Raw genomic sequence first — 18049 nt, forward strand, 5'->3', positions numbered from 1 at the left:
GATATAACAACCATACCATTGCAAGGAGCATCCCCAAGGATTATCAGAAGAAAATAAATAGTTATGCTCCCACCATGCCATATATATGATTGCCAAGGAGGGCGAGAACTTCGCCCCCATGGACACTCCAATATGCTGTAAAAAGAAGCGTTGATTAAACATAAAAACATTATGTTTAAGCAAAAACAAAACCACTTCCAAAATATAATTTTGAAAAGCAGGACTGAACTCAGAATATATATTCAGAAACCATTTGAGAGAAACAATAGCCAAGTTGTGCGGAAAAGGTGTATACAAAGAGGTTACATCAGCTGTGATCCAATCGTAACCGGGCCGCCATACAAAATAAAAAAAAAACCTGTAAGACAGTTCTAGTATCCAAAAGGAATCGTTTGGATCAACGGCTGCAAAATACGGTCAATCCATGCCGATAACCTCTCTGTAAAAGATTCAATGCCTGCTACAACAGGACGCATAGGAGAAGGAAAACCTCCCTTATGTACCTTTGGCAATGAATGAAATATAGGAAAAACAGGATGAGGAACATATATATAGTCCACTTGTTTTTGATTCAGAAAATCATGTTCAATGCCAAAGGACAAAAGGGACAACAACTCCTGTTGATACTGTGGTGTTGGGTTGTGGTTTAGTTCTAAATAAGTATCAGTATCCTCTAACATATTAAGGTTCTGGGATTCATAAATGAGTCGATCCATAACCACAACAGACCCACCTTTATCCGCCTGTTTTATTGTAATGTCCCTCATATTTTCCAATTCTCTAAGAGCAATGCGCTCCCTGTATGATAAATTATTAAAATATGTATTAACACATTGTGTTTGCACTGTCTTATTGAGAGTACACAAATCTCGCTCAACCAATTCCTGGAAGCAGTCCAACGCGGATGAACGCGATTGGACTGGATAGAAATCACGGCTATACTTAATACAATTATGAGAAGAATCATTACTATAAGGTTCTTCCGGAATTGGGCGAGATTGTTGCATATGGGAAATATTTGTAAGTTCCAGAAAAGAAAAATAGTTTACATTAGAATGAGATGATATGGAACATGGACTGAATATAGGTTCCTGAGTGTCCTGCAACTTATCCTCGTTGTGGAAATGTCTTTTCAATGTAAGATTACGAGCCAGTCTATTGACATCAATGATGGTCCGATAAAGATCAAAGTGACAAGTGGGCGAAAAAGAAAGACCCCTTGTCGAAACATCAATTTGGGGTTAAGTTAGTATTTTTGAATAAAGGTTAATTACCTGCAGATCATTTACGGTTTCCAGTATCGAGAAGACCCGGTTACGTTTGGATCACAGCTGATGTAACCTCTTTGTATACAACTATTCCGCACAACTTGGCTATTGTTTCTCTCAAATGGTTTCTAAATATATATTCTGAGTTCAGTCCTGCTTTTCAAAATTATATTTTGGAAGTGGTTTTGTTTTTGCTTAATGTTTAATCAACGCTTCTTTTTACAGCATATTGGAGTGTCCATGGGGGCGAAGTTCTCGCCCTCCTTGGCAATCATATATATGGCATGGTGGGAGCATAACTATTTATTTTCTTCTGATAATCCTTGGGGATGCTCCTTGCAATGTTATGGTCGTTATATTGATGATTTGTTATTTATATGGTCAGGGGACCAAGCGACAATACTGCTGTTTGAAGAGTTTCTCAACAATAATAAATGCAATCTTAAATTTATACTTTATTTTGATGCCTCCACTATCCCATATTTGGATCTCCTTCTCATAGGCGATGTATGTACTTCCAAGGTGACCACACATACATATCGTAAAGAAAACCGCCGGCAACACCACTCTTTTTGCTACATGATGTCACCCCCCACATGTCATTAACAATATACCTAGGGGTGAATATATACACGAGAGACGCAATTGTTCTGACAATGAATCTTTTTCAAAAGAGTTGACTGTGGTGGCCGACCGTCTAACATTACGACAATATTCAAATCAGTCCTTGAATCAAGCTAAAAGATATGTTTCATCTACATTGTGTGCGGATTTGGTTTTTTCAAAAAAAAAGCTCTAGTCAAGCAATACAGAAAAATAGAGAAAAACAATCTGCTTCAGTTTTTGCTACTAACTTCAGTCTTGAATACCCAAAAATCTGTCATATTATTAAAAAATATTTACCAGTACTCTGCTCTGATGAACAGTGGGCAGATATTGTGTCTTTAGGAATAAAAAGTGTAGCTCGACGTGCACCGTCCATTGCCCAGAAAGTCAGTCCAAGTTTATTTTCTAGTGTGAACAGCACCCAGTCCACTTGGCTTCGTTTTAAGGGCAACTATAGGAGTGGACATCGCTTACGCACATGCTGTGGATTTATTCAGACTGGTCAGTCAGTTTTTTCTATTGCAAACCAGAAGGGGGTTGAAATAAAACAGTATATTAATTGCAACACCAGTTTTGTGGTGTATTTTATCACTTGTTCCCTGTGCTGTATCCAATATGTGGGCTGTACCACTAACTGTATATCCGATATTCCACATGCTACCACCAAAAATGTATCAGCAGTCAGTTCACACTATGCAGCATGTCATACTGGAGACACCACAGGTTTACAGGTACAGGGCTTGGAAAGGGTTAATCCGCCTAAAGGTGGGAGAGATCATAGAAGGCTACTTTTAAACAGGGAATCTGTGTGGATTTTCCTTATGGATTCTTGTGTTCCAAAAGGTCTAAATCGCAAACATGTATACAAATGTATATGTTGTTTTTTATTTTATTTGTATGCTATGTCATTTAGAAGCAGCCTTTGAGGTGGAGTCTATGTTGATTGTTCACACCTGTTTTTGCTGATATCTTTCTCTATTTATGTCAGGTGAATACTTCTGTTTTTGTCAGGTAAGGGTCCACATTTTTGTGATCCGAAACGTGTAGACATATATGTATTGTATGTCGGCTTTTAAGGCGGACAGACGCCAGGAACCAAGCACCAAATGCAAAAAATCTAACAGAAAAAAAATCCAGCTTCCCAAGAAAAGTGATAATCTTTAATACATACACTTTTCTTGGGAAGCTGGATTTTTTTTCTGTTAGATTTTTTGCATTTGGCGCTTGGTTCCTGGCGTCTATCCGCGCCTCCCTTGGATTTTGAATAGCCAGGTGAGCACTGCAATTTGACTTTGTAGAAATACCACAGTGTACACAATATACTGCCCTAGCAGAACCAAATACCACAGTGTAACACAATATACTGCCCTAGCAGAACCAAATACCACAGTGTAACACAATATACTGCCCTAGCAGAACCAAATACCACAGTGTAACACAATGTACTGCCCTAGCAGAACCAAATACCACAGTGTAACACAATATACTGCCCTAGCAGAACCAAATACCACAGTGTAACACAATATACTGCCCTAGCAGAACCAAATACCACAGTGTAACACAATGTACTGCCCTAGCAGAACCAAATACCACAGTGTAACACAATGTACTGCCCTAGCAGAACCAAATACCACAGTGCAGCACAATATACTGCCCTAGCAGAACCAAATACCACAGTGTATCACAATATACTGCCCTAGCAGAACCAAATACCACAGTGTAACACAATATACTGCCCTAGCAGAACCAAATACCACAGTGTAACACAATGTACTGCCCTAGCAGAACCAAATACCACAGTGTAACACAATGTACTGCCCTAGCAGAACCAAATACCACAGTGCAGCACAATATACTGCCCTAGCAGAACCAAATACCACAGTGTATCACAATATACTGCCCTAGCAGAACCAAATACCACAGTGTAACACAATGTACTCCCCTAGCAGAACCAAATACCACAGTGTAACACAATATACTGCCCGGGCAGAACCAAATACCACAGTGTAACACAATGTACTGCCCTAGCAGAACCAAATACCACAGTGTAACACAATATACTGCCCTAGCAGAACCAAATACCACAGTGTAACACAATATACTGCCCTAGCAGAACCAAATACCACAGTGTAACACAATGTACTGCCCTAGCAGAACCAAGTACCACAGTGTAACACAATATACTGCCCTAGCAGAACCAAATACCACAGTGTAACACAATGTACTGCCCTAGCAGAACCAAATACCACAGTGTAACACAATATACTGCCCTAGCAGAACCAAGTACCACAGTGTAACACAATATACTGCCCTAGCTGAACCAAGTACCACAGTGCAGGACAAAATACTGCCATCCACCCCACAGTAGGAATCTGTATCATCGTCCTGAGGACAGCACTATAATTGAATTCAGAAGGGCTTCTGCGGCTATTGGCCTGATGCTCCGACATTAATTAATACTGAAAGCATCAGATCTTTATGTACCTGGCTGACGGCCAAGAGGGGGATTAAGTGGCCCCCTGGGCATCAGACCGCCGGAACATTTCTAGGATCTATGGCCAGTCCGCCCATGACTTGATTCATAAGTAATTCATATTTTCTCACATATTATTCTTCTGTTAGGGTTTTATCTGGAATGACAGATGCTGTTCTTGCTCGAGTTTATCACCAGTCAGACCTGGAACTGTTGGCTAAAGAAGCATCTATTCCCATAGTGAACGGATTGTCTGACGACTACCATCCCGTTCAGATCCTCGCTGATTATCTGACTATTCAGGTTAGTCGCAATCACTATTGTATATCCGCTTTCTACAAATGAATGTTGTAAGCTTTCCATTCAGGTATGAGACAATCCTGGGAATTCCTCAGAGTAGTTAGTACAACCAGTGTGCGCTGCATGAAAATCAGGCTTTTGCTCGGTGGGAGTTATGTAGAATTTCTCTGCGTTGCTAAGCAATACCATAGTGTGACTAATATCCACCGCAAGCACATCAGTCCTGCACATTCTGTCCTATAGGGATCGAAAATAAGGCATCACTTGTATAAATTAGTGGAAGTCATACATTCATTAACATAGAATTTTTCTGTATGAGGCAAAAAAAATTCTATTATTTTTTATTAAAGGGATTTTCTGAGTTCTTTTTTTTAAGGCATGAATACTATTAGAATAATTAAAAAAAAAAAATGCTATACATACTGTCCTCCAATGCCGTTCCTATACTGCCCACCACTGCAGCTATGACGTCATGTTTTGTCTGTGGCGTTGATGGCCTTGTATACAAACACTGTAAAGACGCCAATCACTGGCCCCCATGCCTTAAAAAAAATAATAACTTGGACAGCCTGTTTAAAGGCCTATATTTTATTATGGGGGGGGATTAATAATTCTATAAACAAGGAAGGAACCGTTCCTAGCACTTACTTTAATGAAGAGATGTTTGCACATGCATACTTACCTCTCATACGATATTAATGAAATCAGTAGTAATAACATAAAAACACTTGCAGATTTTTATAACCTCATTCAAATACAGCTTAGTGGTTGTGCTATCAAACACACGGCGCAGTCGAGGCATGGCGGCTGTGGTAGAGAACCACGCAGCCAATTAGGCTGCAGCTGCCTCTAATTTAACGAATTAAGACCGCACTGTATAACCGGTCTTCATTGTTAATAGCTGCTCACAGGCATGGGATTCAGCCAGTTCCCTCCAGTTCTCCAGATATGGTTGTTAAAATTACAACTGGATGGGAGAAGCATGTTACTGGCTGAGTCCCTATCCGGTGCGCCGCTGATAATTTAGCTCCTTAGTTGGGTGGTATGTATGTGTAGTGTATATATAGTGTATTTATGTATGTGTACCATGTATATGGTGTATTTATGTGTATGTGTGTTGCACATATATATGGTGTATTTATATGTAAACATGTTGTGATGCAGCGTTAACCTGTTGTTAAAAATTTTAATCCCAAGCCTGGCTGCACGGTACCTTCAATATCGCTCAGCCATTAACAATGAAGACCGACTATACAGTGCCGTCTTCATTAATTAAATAAGAGGTAGCTGCCGGGGGTGCTCCAATCGGCTCACGGCCTCACCATGTGGCCATACCCATCCTCTCTCTTCTGAAAGGAGTGGGGGAAACTGTTTGTCTGTGATATTGGTAAGGTTTCCCAGCTTCCCATCCACTTACAGTATATGACCTACTAACCCAGTTAAATAGCATTTCTAAGGCTAGTTTCAGATGGCCTTAATGCAGCCACATCGACATGGCTGCAGAAACACGTAACCTCCTACTACACACTTCTAATAAACTGAACTTTAATCATTAGAGAAGAATTGATATATTCTTTTACTCCTCGTTGAGTACATTGAATTAACATAGACCTGCAAGCACATAAAAAAATTATTCTTTAGAATAAAGGTAAAACTAGGTTTACACAATATCATATTTTTGTAATCTTTGTAAAAAAAAAAAGTTCCACCAAATCTGACTGCTCATCTGTTTAAGACCTTACTTCTAGTCATAAACATAGTATTCTTTTAAATGGATTTTAAATGTAGTGATGAAAGAGCACTTTTATGTGACTTTTTGATATTCACTGTTCCAGTTGTTTTACTACTGTATTTGTAGCGTACGTTAAGCACATATGCAGAACATATACACAGGGCCCTATAGCATATGTATGAGACCCTATGAAGCCTTTTGTTGGCAGAATACATTTGGAAATACTTGCAACAGATTTGTGACTGTCACAGCCACTATCTCGGGCTGTGACCTTCCGTCCTTGCTCGTTCGGCGCTCCTCGCTGAAGTTTCGTTTCTGTGTGTTATTTGTGGTTGTGTATGTGTATGGGTTAACTCCCCTGTGTTCCTATTGCGAGTTAATCCTCTCTGTCTGCTCCATGGGTGTGGCCTCTCTGCTGCACCCATGAAACATGTATATAAGGCCTCATGCACACGACCGTTTTTTTTCACGGTCCGAAAAAACGGGGTCCGTGGGTCCGTGATCCGTGACCTTTTCTTCGTCCGTGGGTCTTCCTTGATTTTTGGAGGATCCACGGACATGAAAAAAAAGTCGTTTTGGCGTCCGCCTGGCCGTGCGGAGCCAAACGGATCCGTCCTGAATTACAATGCAAGTCAATGGGGACGGATCCGTTTGAAAATTGAGCCACAGTGTGTCATCTTCAAACGGATCCGTCCCCATTGACTTACATTATAAGTCTGGACGGATCCGCTTGCCTCCGCACGGCCAGGCGGACACCCGAACATAACTTGAAGCGTCCCCATCACCATGGGAACGCTTCTCTGTTAGAATATACTGTCGGAAATGAGCTACTTCGTGAAACTCATTTCCGACAGTATATTCTAACACAGAGGCGTTCCCATGGTGATGGGGACGCTTCAGGTTAGAATACACTGCAAACTTGGTACAAGACTGCCCCCTGCTGCCTGGCACCACCTGATCTCTTACAGGGGGATATGATAGCACAATTAACCTCTTCAGGTGCGGCACCTAAAGGGGTTAATTGTACTATCATATTCTCCTGTAAGAGATCAGGGCTGCCAGGCAGCAGGGGGCAGACCCCCCCCCTCCCCAGTTTGAATATCGTTGGTGGCACAGTGTGTGCCCATCGCCCCCCCCCCTTCCTCCCTCTATAGTTAAAAATCGTTGGTGGCACAGTGTGTGCCCATCGCCCCCCCCCCCTTCCTCCCTCTATAGTTAAAAATCGTTGGTGGCACAGTGTGCGCCCACCATCGCCCCCCTCCATCCCCCCCCCCCCCCATCATTGGTGGCAGCGGAGTTCCGATCGGAGTCCCAGTTTAATCGCTGGGGCTCCGATCGGTAACCATGGCAACCAGGAAGCTACTGCATCCCTGGTTACCATGGTTACTTAGCAATAGTACAATTGTAGAAGATTCATACTTACCTGCCTGCTGCTGCGATGTCTGTGACCGGCCGGGAGCTCCACCTACTGGTAAGTGAAAGGTCTGTGCGGTGCATTGCTAAAGAACTGTCACTTACCAGTAGGAGGAGCTCCCGGCCGGTCACAGACATCGCAGCAGCAAGCAGGTAAGTATGAATCTTCTACTATTGTACTATTGCTAAGTAACCATGGCAACCAGGGCTGCAGTAGCTTCCTGGTTGCCATGGTTACCGATCGGAGCCCCAGCGATTAAACTGGGACTCCGATCGGAACTCCGCTGCCACCAATGATGGGGGGGGGAAGATGGAGGGGGGCGATGGTGGGCGCACACTGTGCCACCAACGATTTTTAACTATAGAGGGAGGAAGGGGGGGGCCATGGGCACACACTGTGCCACCAACGATATTCAAACTGGGGAGGGGGGGTCTGCCCCCTGCTGCCTGGCAGCCCTGATCTCTTACAGGAGAATATGATAGTACAATTAACCCCTTTAGGTGCCGCACCTGAAGGGGTTAATTGTGCTATCATATCCCCCTGTAAGAGATCGGGTGGTGCCAGGCAGCAGGGGGCAGTCTTGTACCAAGTTTGCAGTGTATTCTAACTAGAAGCGTCCCTATCACCATGGGAACGCTTCTGTGTTAGAATATACTGTCGGAAATGAGTTTTCACAAAGTGAAAACTTAGATCAGAAAAAGCTTTTATGCAGACGGATCTTCGGATCCGTCTGTATGAAAGCAACCTACGGCCACGGATCACGGACACGGATGCCAATCTTGTGTGCATCTGTGTTCTTTCACGGACCCATTGACTTGAATGGGTCCGTGAACCGTTGTCCGTCAAAAAAATAGGACAGGTCATATTTTTTTGACGGACAGGATACACGGATCACGGCCTCGGCTGCAAAACGGTGCATTTTCCGATTTTTCCACGGACCCATTGAAAGTCAATGGGTCCGCGAAAAAAAACGGAAAACGGCACAACGGCCACGGATGCACACAACGGTCGTGTGCATGAGGCCTAAGGCTGAGGTTTCCTCAGTTCTGTGTCAGCTCTCCTGGTGTGTGTTGTCTTGTCCTGCTCCTTGTTTGTACCCACTCTCCCATGCTGCTGACCCATGGGATCTGTGTCTGTCTGTGCTCTGTGGGTTTCCCTACTTGTTCATTGATGTCCTCTTTCCTGTGTTTCTGTATCTGTTCTGCCAGTTATGTTTGAGTCACCTTTTGTGTATTTATATGTCTCTTTTCAGCAAGCCCTTGCTGCACCTTTCTTTGTAGCAGAGTGCCATGGGTAAGGCCATGCAGTTTACTACTGGTGGAGCAAGTCCTTCTCTGCTCATTGTCACTCCTGTTTTCTTGCTATGAACTCCTGCTTGTGTTATTAGTTGCCCTGTTTGTATTTGCCTGTCTATGTTATGTATGCCTATGTGCCGTCGGGACCTTCTGGTACCTGTTGTCCATTCGTTCCTGCTGTCACTGTCTAGTTCACGCTCCAGAATGGACCCTGGCAACTTCCTGCTGCAAAGCCTAACCCTACCATCCGGGGCCCTAGTGAATACCAGTAGTTGCTTAGTCACGCCCCTCTGGAGTATTACTAGACAGTGGCGCAGTGGGGGTTTGCTCCCACTGTGCTGACGGTACATAGAGCTCATGTTTTGTCTGTGCTGCCTTCCCTGGTTTTTGTTTGTGCAATAAACTCTTGTCTGTACCTGATTTCCGTTTGTTTATTGCTTGACGACGTGGAGGTCTGTCGCGGGACCTCCAACTCGTGACAGAGACTTAAACTCTGTATGAACAGAGCCTAATAGTTACACAAGTTGAAGACAAATATCTTCAACTTCATTATCTATAAAAACCAGCTATTTGGTCTAGAGAAGTTGATAGGGTTGTCTCGTGAAGGGGGAGTCGCTTTCCGGTTCTGTGGACTTAAATTGTCCTTGTATTACATGGACAACCATTCCCCTTAAATTCCGCCTTTTTATATTACATTCCCTCTGCAGTGGCAGCTGCAGGGGGAATGCCCAGCTGGTCACAAATCGGCTGTTTACCCGAGGCACCAAGAGTGGAACACATGGCAATTAGTTGATCACTATGGGGGCAATATTCTAAAAGGGTCTTGTATGTAAACCCCTTTAAACCAAATCACATGGATGACTGTGGCCAACCCACCCTCACAAGGTGAAGAAATTCCTATTTAATAACTTGATTGACTGCTTTTGAGCCTTCTCTTTTCTAGTAGGTGCTAACCATGTTCTACAGTGATAAATTATGATACAAATGATCTTCTCCACAGGAACATTATGGCCACCTCAAAGGACTAACTATTTCCTGGATTGGTGATGGAAATAATGTCCTACATTCAATCATGCTGAGTGCTGCAAAATTCGGAATGAATGTGCACATTGCAACACCAAAGGTAAATGTCATAATACCTTAATAAAAAAGCCTAGACTTCTCTATGGAAGTGCAGTCCAATAATTATGGAAATGGCAGATATTTTGTCAGTTGTCATGTTTTGGTCATAAATGAAGTCATCATCATTAAATAAAGTTTATAAAAACTGAGAAGATGGGAAGAAGATTGAAAGATTATTTTGGAGGAACAATATCTAATTGCCCTTGGCACCCTTCATTGTTAACCAGGCACGTCACTGTACATATAGTTGTACCTGATAATAGTAAAGCTCACTATCATTCAGTTCAAAGGGACTGAGCTGCATTATGAAGCTATATGTGCTGCATCGGTCAGACAATGATAAGCTGATCAAAGAGTGTCCTGCTTCTGGGACCCCAGCATTAAATGTTCAATTCTGTTGCAGCGCCACCCCAGGGGAATAGAAGCATTACACAATTCTCTTTTATATTAGTAACCCGTCCATGTAAGATCACAGATGTATTCAGCCCTTCAAAGCAAGAGTTCCTCTCTATAGCCACTCTCTACCCTGACTAATATATACCAGTGACCCTCTTCAGTTAACTCATCCTACTTTTAGAATGATATAAAATCACTTAGTACCACCTCCTACCAAAAAATCCTATATAGGAGATTATGAAAAAGAAAGGAAACAAATATCCCTACCCCTTTCCCTACTTCTATTTAAACCCTACCTAAAAACGGAATGGCCGCCCCAATAGGAGCGATCCCCTGTTAGGAGCCTCCTGGTCTCCCTAATCAGTCTCTCTTTACCTCTTGGTAAAGTGGGAACAAGAGGCTACTGTAAGCTCTTTAAGATTTATGAGATTATTGTTAACACAGGAAAATATCAAATTGTCTGAGATAGAAAAGAAGATTGGGGAAGTGACTTTGACTTTTAAAGATCATACGGAATTTGCTAAGAGCGAATTGGAATTACAAAATAATATTGAGAGATTTAAAAGTTCCCTGATTGAACGTAAACATAGACAATTTGTAAAAGATCTGACTGAATTTAGAAATAAAACAGCATATAATAATACACCTTCAGACTTAAGAGATTCTGTAACTGATACATCTGCCTCTGAGGTAGACAGCTCAGATACTGAACAACGTACCCCCAACTTTAACTATAACCAAAGAACTAAATTCAAGAGCCGGGTCGATATAGAGGTCGCAATAGGAATTTTTCTTCTAGATCTAGTTTTAGAGTCAACCAGGGCATGGCACATCATCATTATCTGTTTCCTCTTCTGCGTCATTATTACCAATTCACAATTCTACAGACAGCTCTTTTTTTAGGCCAAATGACCCAACCAAACACCTATTTACTAAGAGAGCGAACACAGACACAAAAAAAAATGATCAGGACATCAACTGATCAATCTTTGATTCTGAATATGTCGGGATCACAATTATCTGAAGCAGAACTGTCCATTATTTCAAAAGGTCTTACATTTGTTCCAACAAATCGTTATGATTGTTTTGAGTGGATCAAAAGATATTCATCTGTTTGTATGGAAATTAAAGTCGTGCAAAACATTCGCACAGACCGACAAACAGAGATGTCTTGAGATGGGTTTGGAACTAAAGGATATTCCAGGTTTTCAAAATCTCATGGATCTCCTTAATGATAATGAGAACGTAAGAGGAGAGGGCCCATTTACAAATTTGAGCAATAAAAGTACAAAGAATCCACCCAAGGGCGGTGATATACATATAGAAATATTCTTAAATTCAGTTACTAGAGACCTCAGCAATCTATCAGAGATACCAATAAACAAGAACTATACCCATAAAGAAATGGATGGCCTGAAAAATCTAGGCGATAATATGAACTTGATAATAAAACCCTCTGATAAGGGGGGAAGTATTGTTGTTCTTAGTTGTCATAAGTATAAGAACATGTGTTCTTATTTCTCTTCTTTCTGATCAGACTAATTATGATATACCTGTGAAGGTTCTCATTTATCCAGGTCATGGTATATATCTGTAAAGAATAAATCAAGGCAACTGGACGTACTGTAGATTTCTTGAAAACGTTTCACTCGTTCTTCCAACGAGCTTTCTCAATTCTGAGTGATTGTACAAAAATTCAGGGAATAAATATGTAACTGAATCCACATCTGGTAATTATACCCAGCATTGGGCCAAAGGTGTTGATCCCATTATCCTAATTGGAGTCAGTAGGTGATAAAGACTTCCCAGAAAAAGGTGTCAAGACAGCATTGTATGTTGCAGACAATAGACAATGGTCTCCTATGATGTTACATCCCTCTTCACCTGCATACCCACTACAGAGGCAATTGAAACAGTCAGGAAGCAGTTGCTATTAGACAACACCTTAAGATGCAGAACAGAACTTAGCCCAGACCAAGTGTGTGCCTTACTGGACCTTTGTCTGAGTACCACCTACTTCAAGTATAAGGACAAGTTCTACAAGCAAAAACATGGCTGTGCTATGGGATCGCCAGTCTCGCCTATTGTAGCGAACCTGTATATGGAGGAAGTAGAAAGGAAAGCCCTGACCACTTTCAAGGGAATTACACCAAGTCATTTGTTCAGATATGTGAATGACACTTGGGTTAAAATTCATAAACAAGAGTTACAGGCTTTCACCGACCACATCAACTCAGTGGATCATAACATCAATTTCACGCGGGAAGATATGCAGAAAAACAAACTGGTGTTTCTGGACTGTCTTATAACAGTGGAAGAGGGAAGGAAGCTGGAAATAGAGGTCTATCGAAAACCAACACACACAGACCAGTACCTGCTATTTGATTCCCACCATCCTCTAGACCACAAACTGGGAGTCATTCAGACTCTACACCACCGGGCAGAGAAAATACCCACCAGCACAGAGGCTAAGGCGAAGGAACTCAAACACCTCAGAGGGGCACTTAAAACTTGTGGGTATCCAGTTTGGGCCTTTGTCAAAACAGAAGGAAGGAGAAGAAAGACCACCAAGACTACCAGTGAGGGCGAGAAGCATGACAGACGCAAGAATATGGTTATCCCATATGTAGCTGGGGTGTCTGAGAAACTCAAAAGGATTTTTAATAAACATCACATTCCTGTTTGCTTTAAACCCAGCAACACACTGAGGCAACAACTGGTTCACCCCAAAGACCCAACTCCTAAGCACAAGATGGACAACATTGTGTACGCAGTCCAGTGCAATGAGGAATGCTCAGAACTGTATATCGGCGAAACAAAACAACAACTACATCAGCGTATGGCTCAGCATAGAAGAGCCAAAACCTCTGGTCAAGATTCAGCCGTGTACTTACATCTAAAAGGAACAGGTCACACCTTTGAAGACAGTCAAGTACGTGTTTTGGATAAGGAGGCCGATTGGTACAAACGAGGCGTGAAGGAGGCCATCTACGTAAAAATGGAGAAGCCAAGCTTGAATAGAGGTGGGGGGGTTAGACATCTATTGTCTGCCACATACAATGCTGTCTTGACACCTTTTTCTGGGAAGTCTTTATCACCTACTGACTCCAATTAGGATAATGGAATTAACACTTTTGACCCAATGCTGGGTATAAGTACCAGATGTGGATTCAGTTACATATTTATTCCCAGAATTTTTGTACAATCACTCAGAATTGAGAAAGCTTGTTGGAAGAACGAGTGAAACGTTTTCAAGAAATCTACAGTACGTCTAGTTGCCTTGATTTATTCTTTACAGATAGACTAATTATAAGGTGTTAAAACAAGATCCAACTGGTGACAGCGATATTACCTGCGCTACATCTCCTGTATAACGTTTGCGCATCCTAAATATCTGTGACATTCAGTGTAATATTTTCTTAGCCACTGGTGACAGGGACATTACCTGCGCTACATCTCCTGTATAACGTTTGCGCATCCTAAATATCTGTGACATTCAGTGTAATTTTTTCTTAGTCTCTGGTGACAGCAACATTACCTGCGCTACATTTCTGTATAACGTTTGCGCATCCTAAATATCTGTGACATTCAGAGTAATTTTTTTGCAGCTGGTGACAGCGACATTACCTGCACTACATCTCCTGTATAACATTTGCGCATCCTAAATATCTGTGACATTCAGTGTAATTTTTTCGCCGCAGGTGATAGTAACATTACTTGCGCTACATCTCCTGTATAATGTTTGCGCATCCTTAATATCTGTGACATTCAGTGTAATTTATTTGCGCATACATTTACAAAACCTGTGCTACTGTACGTGTGACATACTTGCAAGCATATATACCATTTAATATGCTCAAGGCGAGCAATAAGGGACAAGGAAGTGGCTGTGCTGCTGATGGTGCACGCAGAGGCCATTGTCCTGGGCGCGGTGATACTGTGCCTGCTGCCAGAGCACAAAAAACACACTCATCCACGATACCTAGCTTTATGTCCCAGTTTGCAGGGCGGCACAGGACACCACTCTCGAAGTCACACCAGTGTGACCAGGTGGTCGGTTGGATTGCAGCAGATAATGCTTCCAATCGGTTAAGCACCACCAATCGGTTCCACAAAGTCCAGTCTCAGTAGCCAAGAGTCTGGCCAACAGAATCCTCACCCTGATCCTCCTTCTTCCCACCATAGAGAGTCTTGGCAAACATGTGATCTTACTCTCGGATATTCCGAGGAGCTATTTTCATCGCCATTCCTTGATTTGGGTCTCTCACCAAGCCCGCTTGAAGAGGGACATGAGGAGATCGCGTGCACTGAAGCCCAAACTCTTAGACATCCACAGTCACAAGAAGATGACGTTGGGGAACAGCAATTAGTGTTTCACCAGGTGGATGATGATCATGATGAGACACAGTTGCCAATAAGTCAACGGCAATTAGTGTCTCAAAAGGCGGATGATGAGGATGAGACACAGTTGTCAATAAATGGGGTTCTTGTTATGTCAACAAGTCAGGAGGATGACCAGAGTGAGGAAGTGGAAGAGGAGGTGGTGGATGATGAAATCACTGACCCAACCTAGGAAGGTGGCAAGCCGAGCGAAGACAGCAGTACAGAGGTGGAGGTATCCGCAGCACTGCAACAGGCTGGAAGAGGCAGTGGGGTGGCAAAAGGGAGAAGGCGCTCCATACCAAACAGGCCCAAAACTGTTCCCCAGAGCACCCCCTTGCGGCAATCTCCCTTGCCAAGGGGTAGGTGTTCCGCAGTCTGGCGCTTTTTTGAGGAAAGTGTGGACGATAAAAGAATTGTCATTTGCAACCTGTGCCGTACCAAAATGAGCAGGGGCGTGAACACCAGCAACCTCACCACCACCAGCATGATCCGCCACATGGCATCAAAGCACCCTAATAGGTGGGCCAAACGCCTGGGTCCACAATCAGTGTCTGCGAGTCACACCACTGCCTCCTCTTCCCCTGTGTTACATGCTGGCCAATCCCCTGTCCAAGACGCAGGCCTGGATGCCTCCCGCTTTGCACCTGGACCTTGGCAAGCACCATCATCCACTTCTGTGTCCCATCACAGTGTACAAATGTCCATACCCCAGGCCTTTAAAAGAAAGCGCAAATACCCAGCCACTCACCCACAGGCCATAGCACTAAATGGGCACCTTTCCAAATTGCTGGCCCTGGAAATGTTGGCATTTAGGCTTGCGGACACTGAGGCTTTTCCGCAGCCTGATGGCGGTGGCCTTCCCTCATTACTCAGTCCCCAGCCACCACCCGGCATGGTTGTGTCTGATAATGGCTTGGTGGTGGCTTTGGAGCTCGGCAAGCTCACTCAAATACCATGCCGGGCCACGTGTTCAACTTAGTGGTTCAGCGGTTTCTCAAAACATACCCCAATTTGCCTGAGCTACTGGTGAAGGTGTGCCCATTTCCGAAAGTCATCTACAGCTGCCACCAGTCTGGCAATGCTGCAGCAGCGCTTGCAATTGTCAGCTTGTGCGACATGAGCATGCGCGGGAACTCCATGTTCCGCATGTTGGCTGCTATTATCAGTATAACCTTCCCACTTCTGTGTCTACTGAAACGCTCACCGCAGACGCTTTGCATGTGGTAGAGGTGGAAATGGGAGAAGACAGTACACAGGGTGATAGCCAGACCACCCTCAGTTCATCTTCTCAGCGCGAATTGGATGATGATGAGGAGAAGGAGGAGGAGCAGGACACGGTTGCCTCCGCTACAGAGGTTAGTGCCCATAGCAGATTTATTCCATCTGTTCAGCACGGATGGGCCGAAAAAGAAGAGGGTGAGGAGATTAGGAGTCATCCTTCTGATGAGGACAGCGAAGTCTTGTCGGCACACATGGCTGACTTTATGTTATGCTGCCTTTCCCGTGACCCTCACGTTATACGCATTTTGACCAACACCGATTACTGGTTGTTCACCCTTCTCGACCCCTGCTACAAAGAGAACTTCTCATCTCTCATTCCTGTGGTGAAGAGGACTAACAAAATGGTGCAATACCAGAAGGTCCTTGTGGAAATATTGCTACAAAAATTCCCAGCTGACAACGCCGGCGGCAGAGTACGTAGTTTCTTGTGCAACCGAGAAGGAGAGACGAGAGGAACACACAGCATTCCAAGAGAGGCAGGGCAACACTCTCCAAGGTCTGGAACTGTTTCATGACACCCTGCCAGCACCCTCATCCTGATGCGCGGCCTAGTGTCCCAAGGAGGGAAAAGTTTTGCAAGATGGTGAAGGAGTACGTAGCAGACCGTGCCAGCATCCTCAATGATCCCTCTGTGCCTTACAACTATTAGGTGTCCAAGCTGGACACGTGGCACGAACTGGCACTCTACACCTTGGAAGTGCTGGCCTGCACTGCCACCAGCGTTTTGTCAGAGCGGGTATTTAGTGCTGCTGGGGGCATAATAACTGATAAGCGCATCCGACTGTCAACTGAAAATGCTGACAGGTTGACTCTTATCAAAATGAACAAGGCCTGGATTGCCCCTGACTTCTCTACTTCACCAGGGGAAAGCGGCTGAACATAAAGGCACTTTAAATGTGGCTTTTATGGTGTATTGAATATACTGTATTCCCATGCACCCCTTCACCACAAAAAAGGGTATATGGTTCAATCTTCCTTTTCTCATCCTCCTCCTCCATCATATCGACATGCTTATTAGGCTGACCTCGCACCTAATGTTTTAGAGGGTCAGCTCCGCAGCAGACCCTCACCCATAATGTTTTAGAGGGTCACCAGCAGGCCCTCACCCATAATGTTTTAGATGGTCAGCTCAGCAGCAGGCCCTCGTCCCTAATGTTTCAGATCGTCAGATCAGCAGCAGGCACTCGCCCCTAATGTTTTAGAGGGTCACCGGCAGACGCTTGCTCCCAAAGTTTTTGAGAGTCACCAGCAGGCCATCAATCATAATTTTTCAAGGGTGTGTATAATGCGCTCCTTTATGTGTAATAAAGGGGGTATTGGAGTTCCTTGTAATTTTTGGCAGCCCTTTCACTTAGTGCATAGGCTTTATGAGTGTAGGCGTCCCACTACCTGAACAATTGTACCACAATGAATGAGGCCCTCCTTTATGTGATATACAGGGTGTATCGGAGTGCCTCTTCCTTGTAAATTTTGGCAGCACTTTCACGTTATATACAAGTAAATATACAGGAAAGAATGTTTCCTAACAATGTTTCCTCTAAAATCGATTTTATCTTTGATTTTGTGCGTATCATTGTCAGTCTGTAAAAGTTGCGTACTACTCAGACAACATCATTCCCAGCAGCGACCTGGGAGTCCAAGATGCATCCAGACATCCTCCCCATGCTGTTCCCGAACCATTTCAGTGGTGTTTCTATAAATTTCTGACCTATTCCTCTGAACCAGACACCCTCTCCTCTTCAGAGCAGGGGGTGCCTGGTTTAATGCTCTGTTTCTCCC

General features: G+C 43.6%; 1 protein-coding gene across 1 annotated transcript in view; it reads left to right on the top strand.

Annotated features, from left to right (window-relative positions):
• OTC (ornithine transcarbamylase) overlaps window positions 1-18049 on the top strand; it is a 136362-nt gene that overhangs the window by 88513 nt on the left and 29800 nt on the right. The window contains exons 5-6 of the mRNA XM_044286642.1: window positions 4497-4650; window positions 10089-10211. Of these exons, the coding sequence (XP_044142577.1) occupies window positions 4497-4650; window positions 10089-10211 (277 nt within the window). The remainder of the gene's footprint in view (window positions 1-4496; window positions 4651-10088; window positions 10212-18049) is intronic.

This window comes from Bufo gargarizans, chromosome 3 (assembly GCF_014858855.1).
Source record: "Bufo gargarizans isolate SCDJY-AF-19 chromosome 3, ASM1485885v1, whole genome shotgun sequence".
NCBI lineage: Eukaryota > Metazoa > Chordata > Amphibia > Anura > Bufonidae > Bufo > Bufo gargarizans.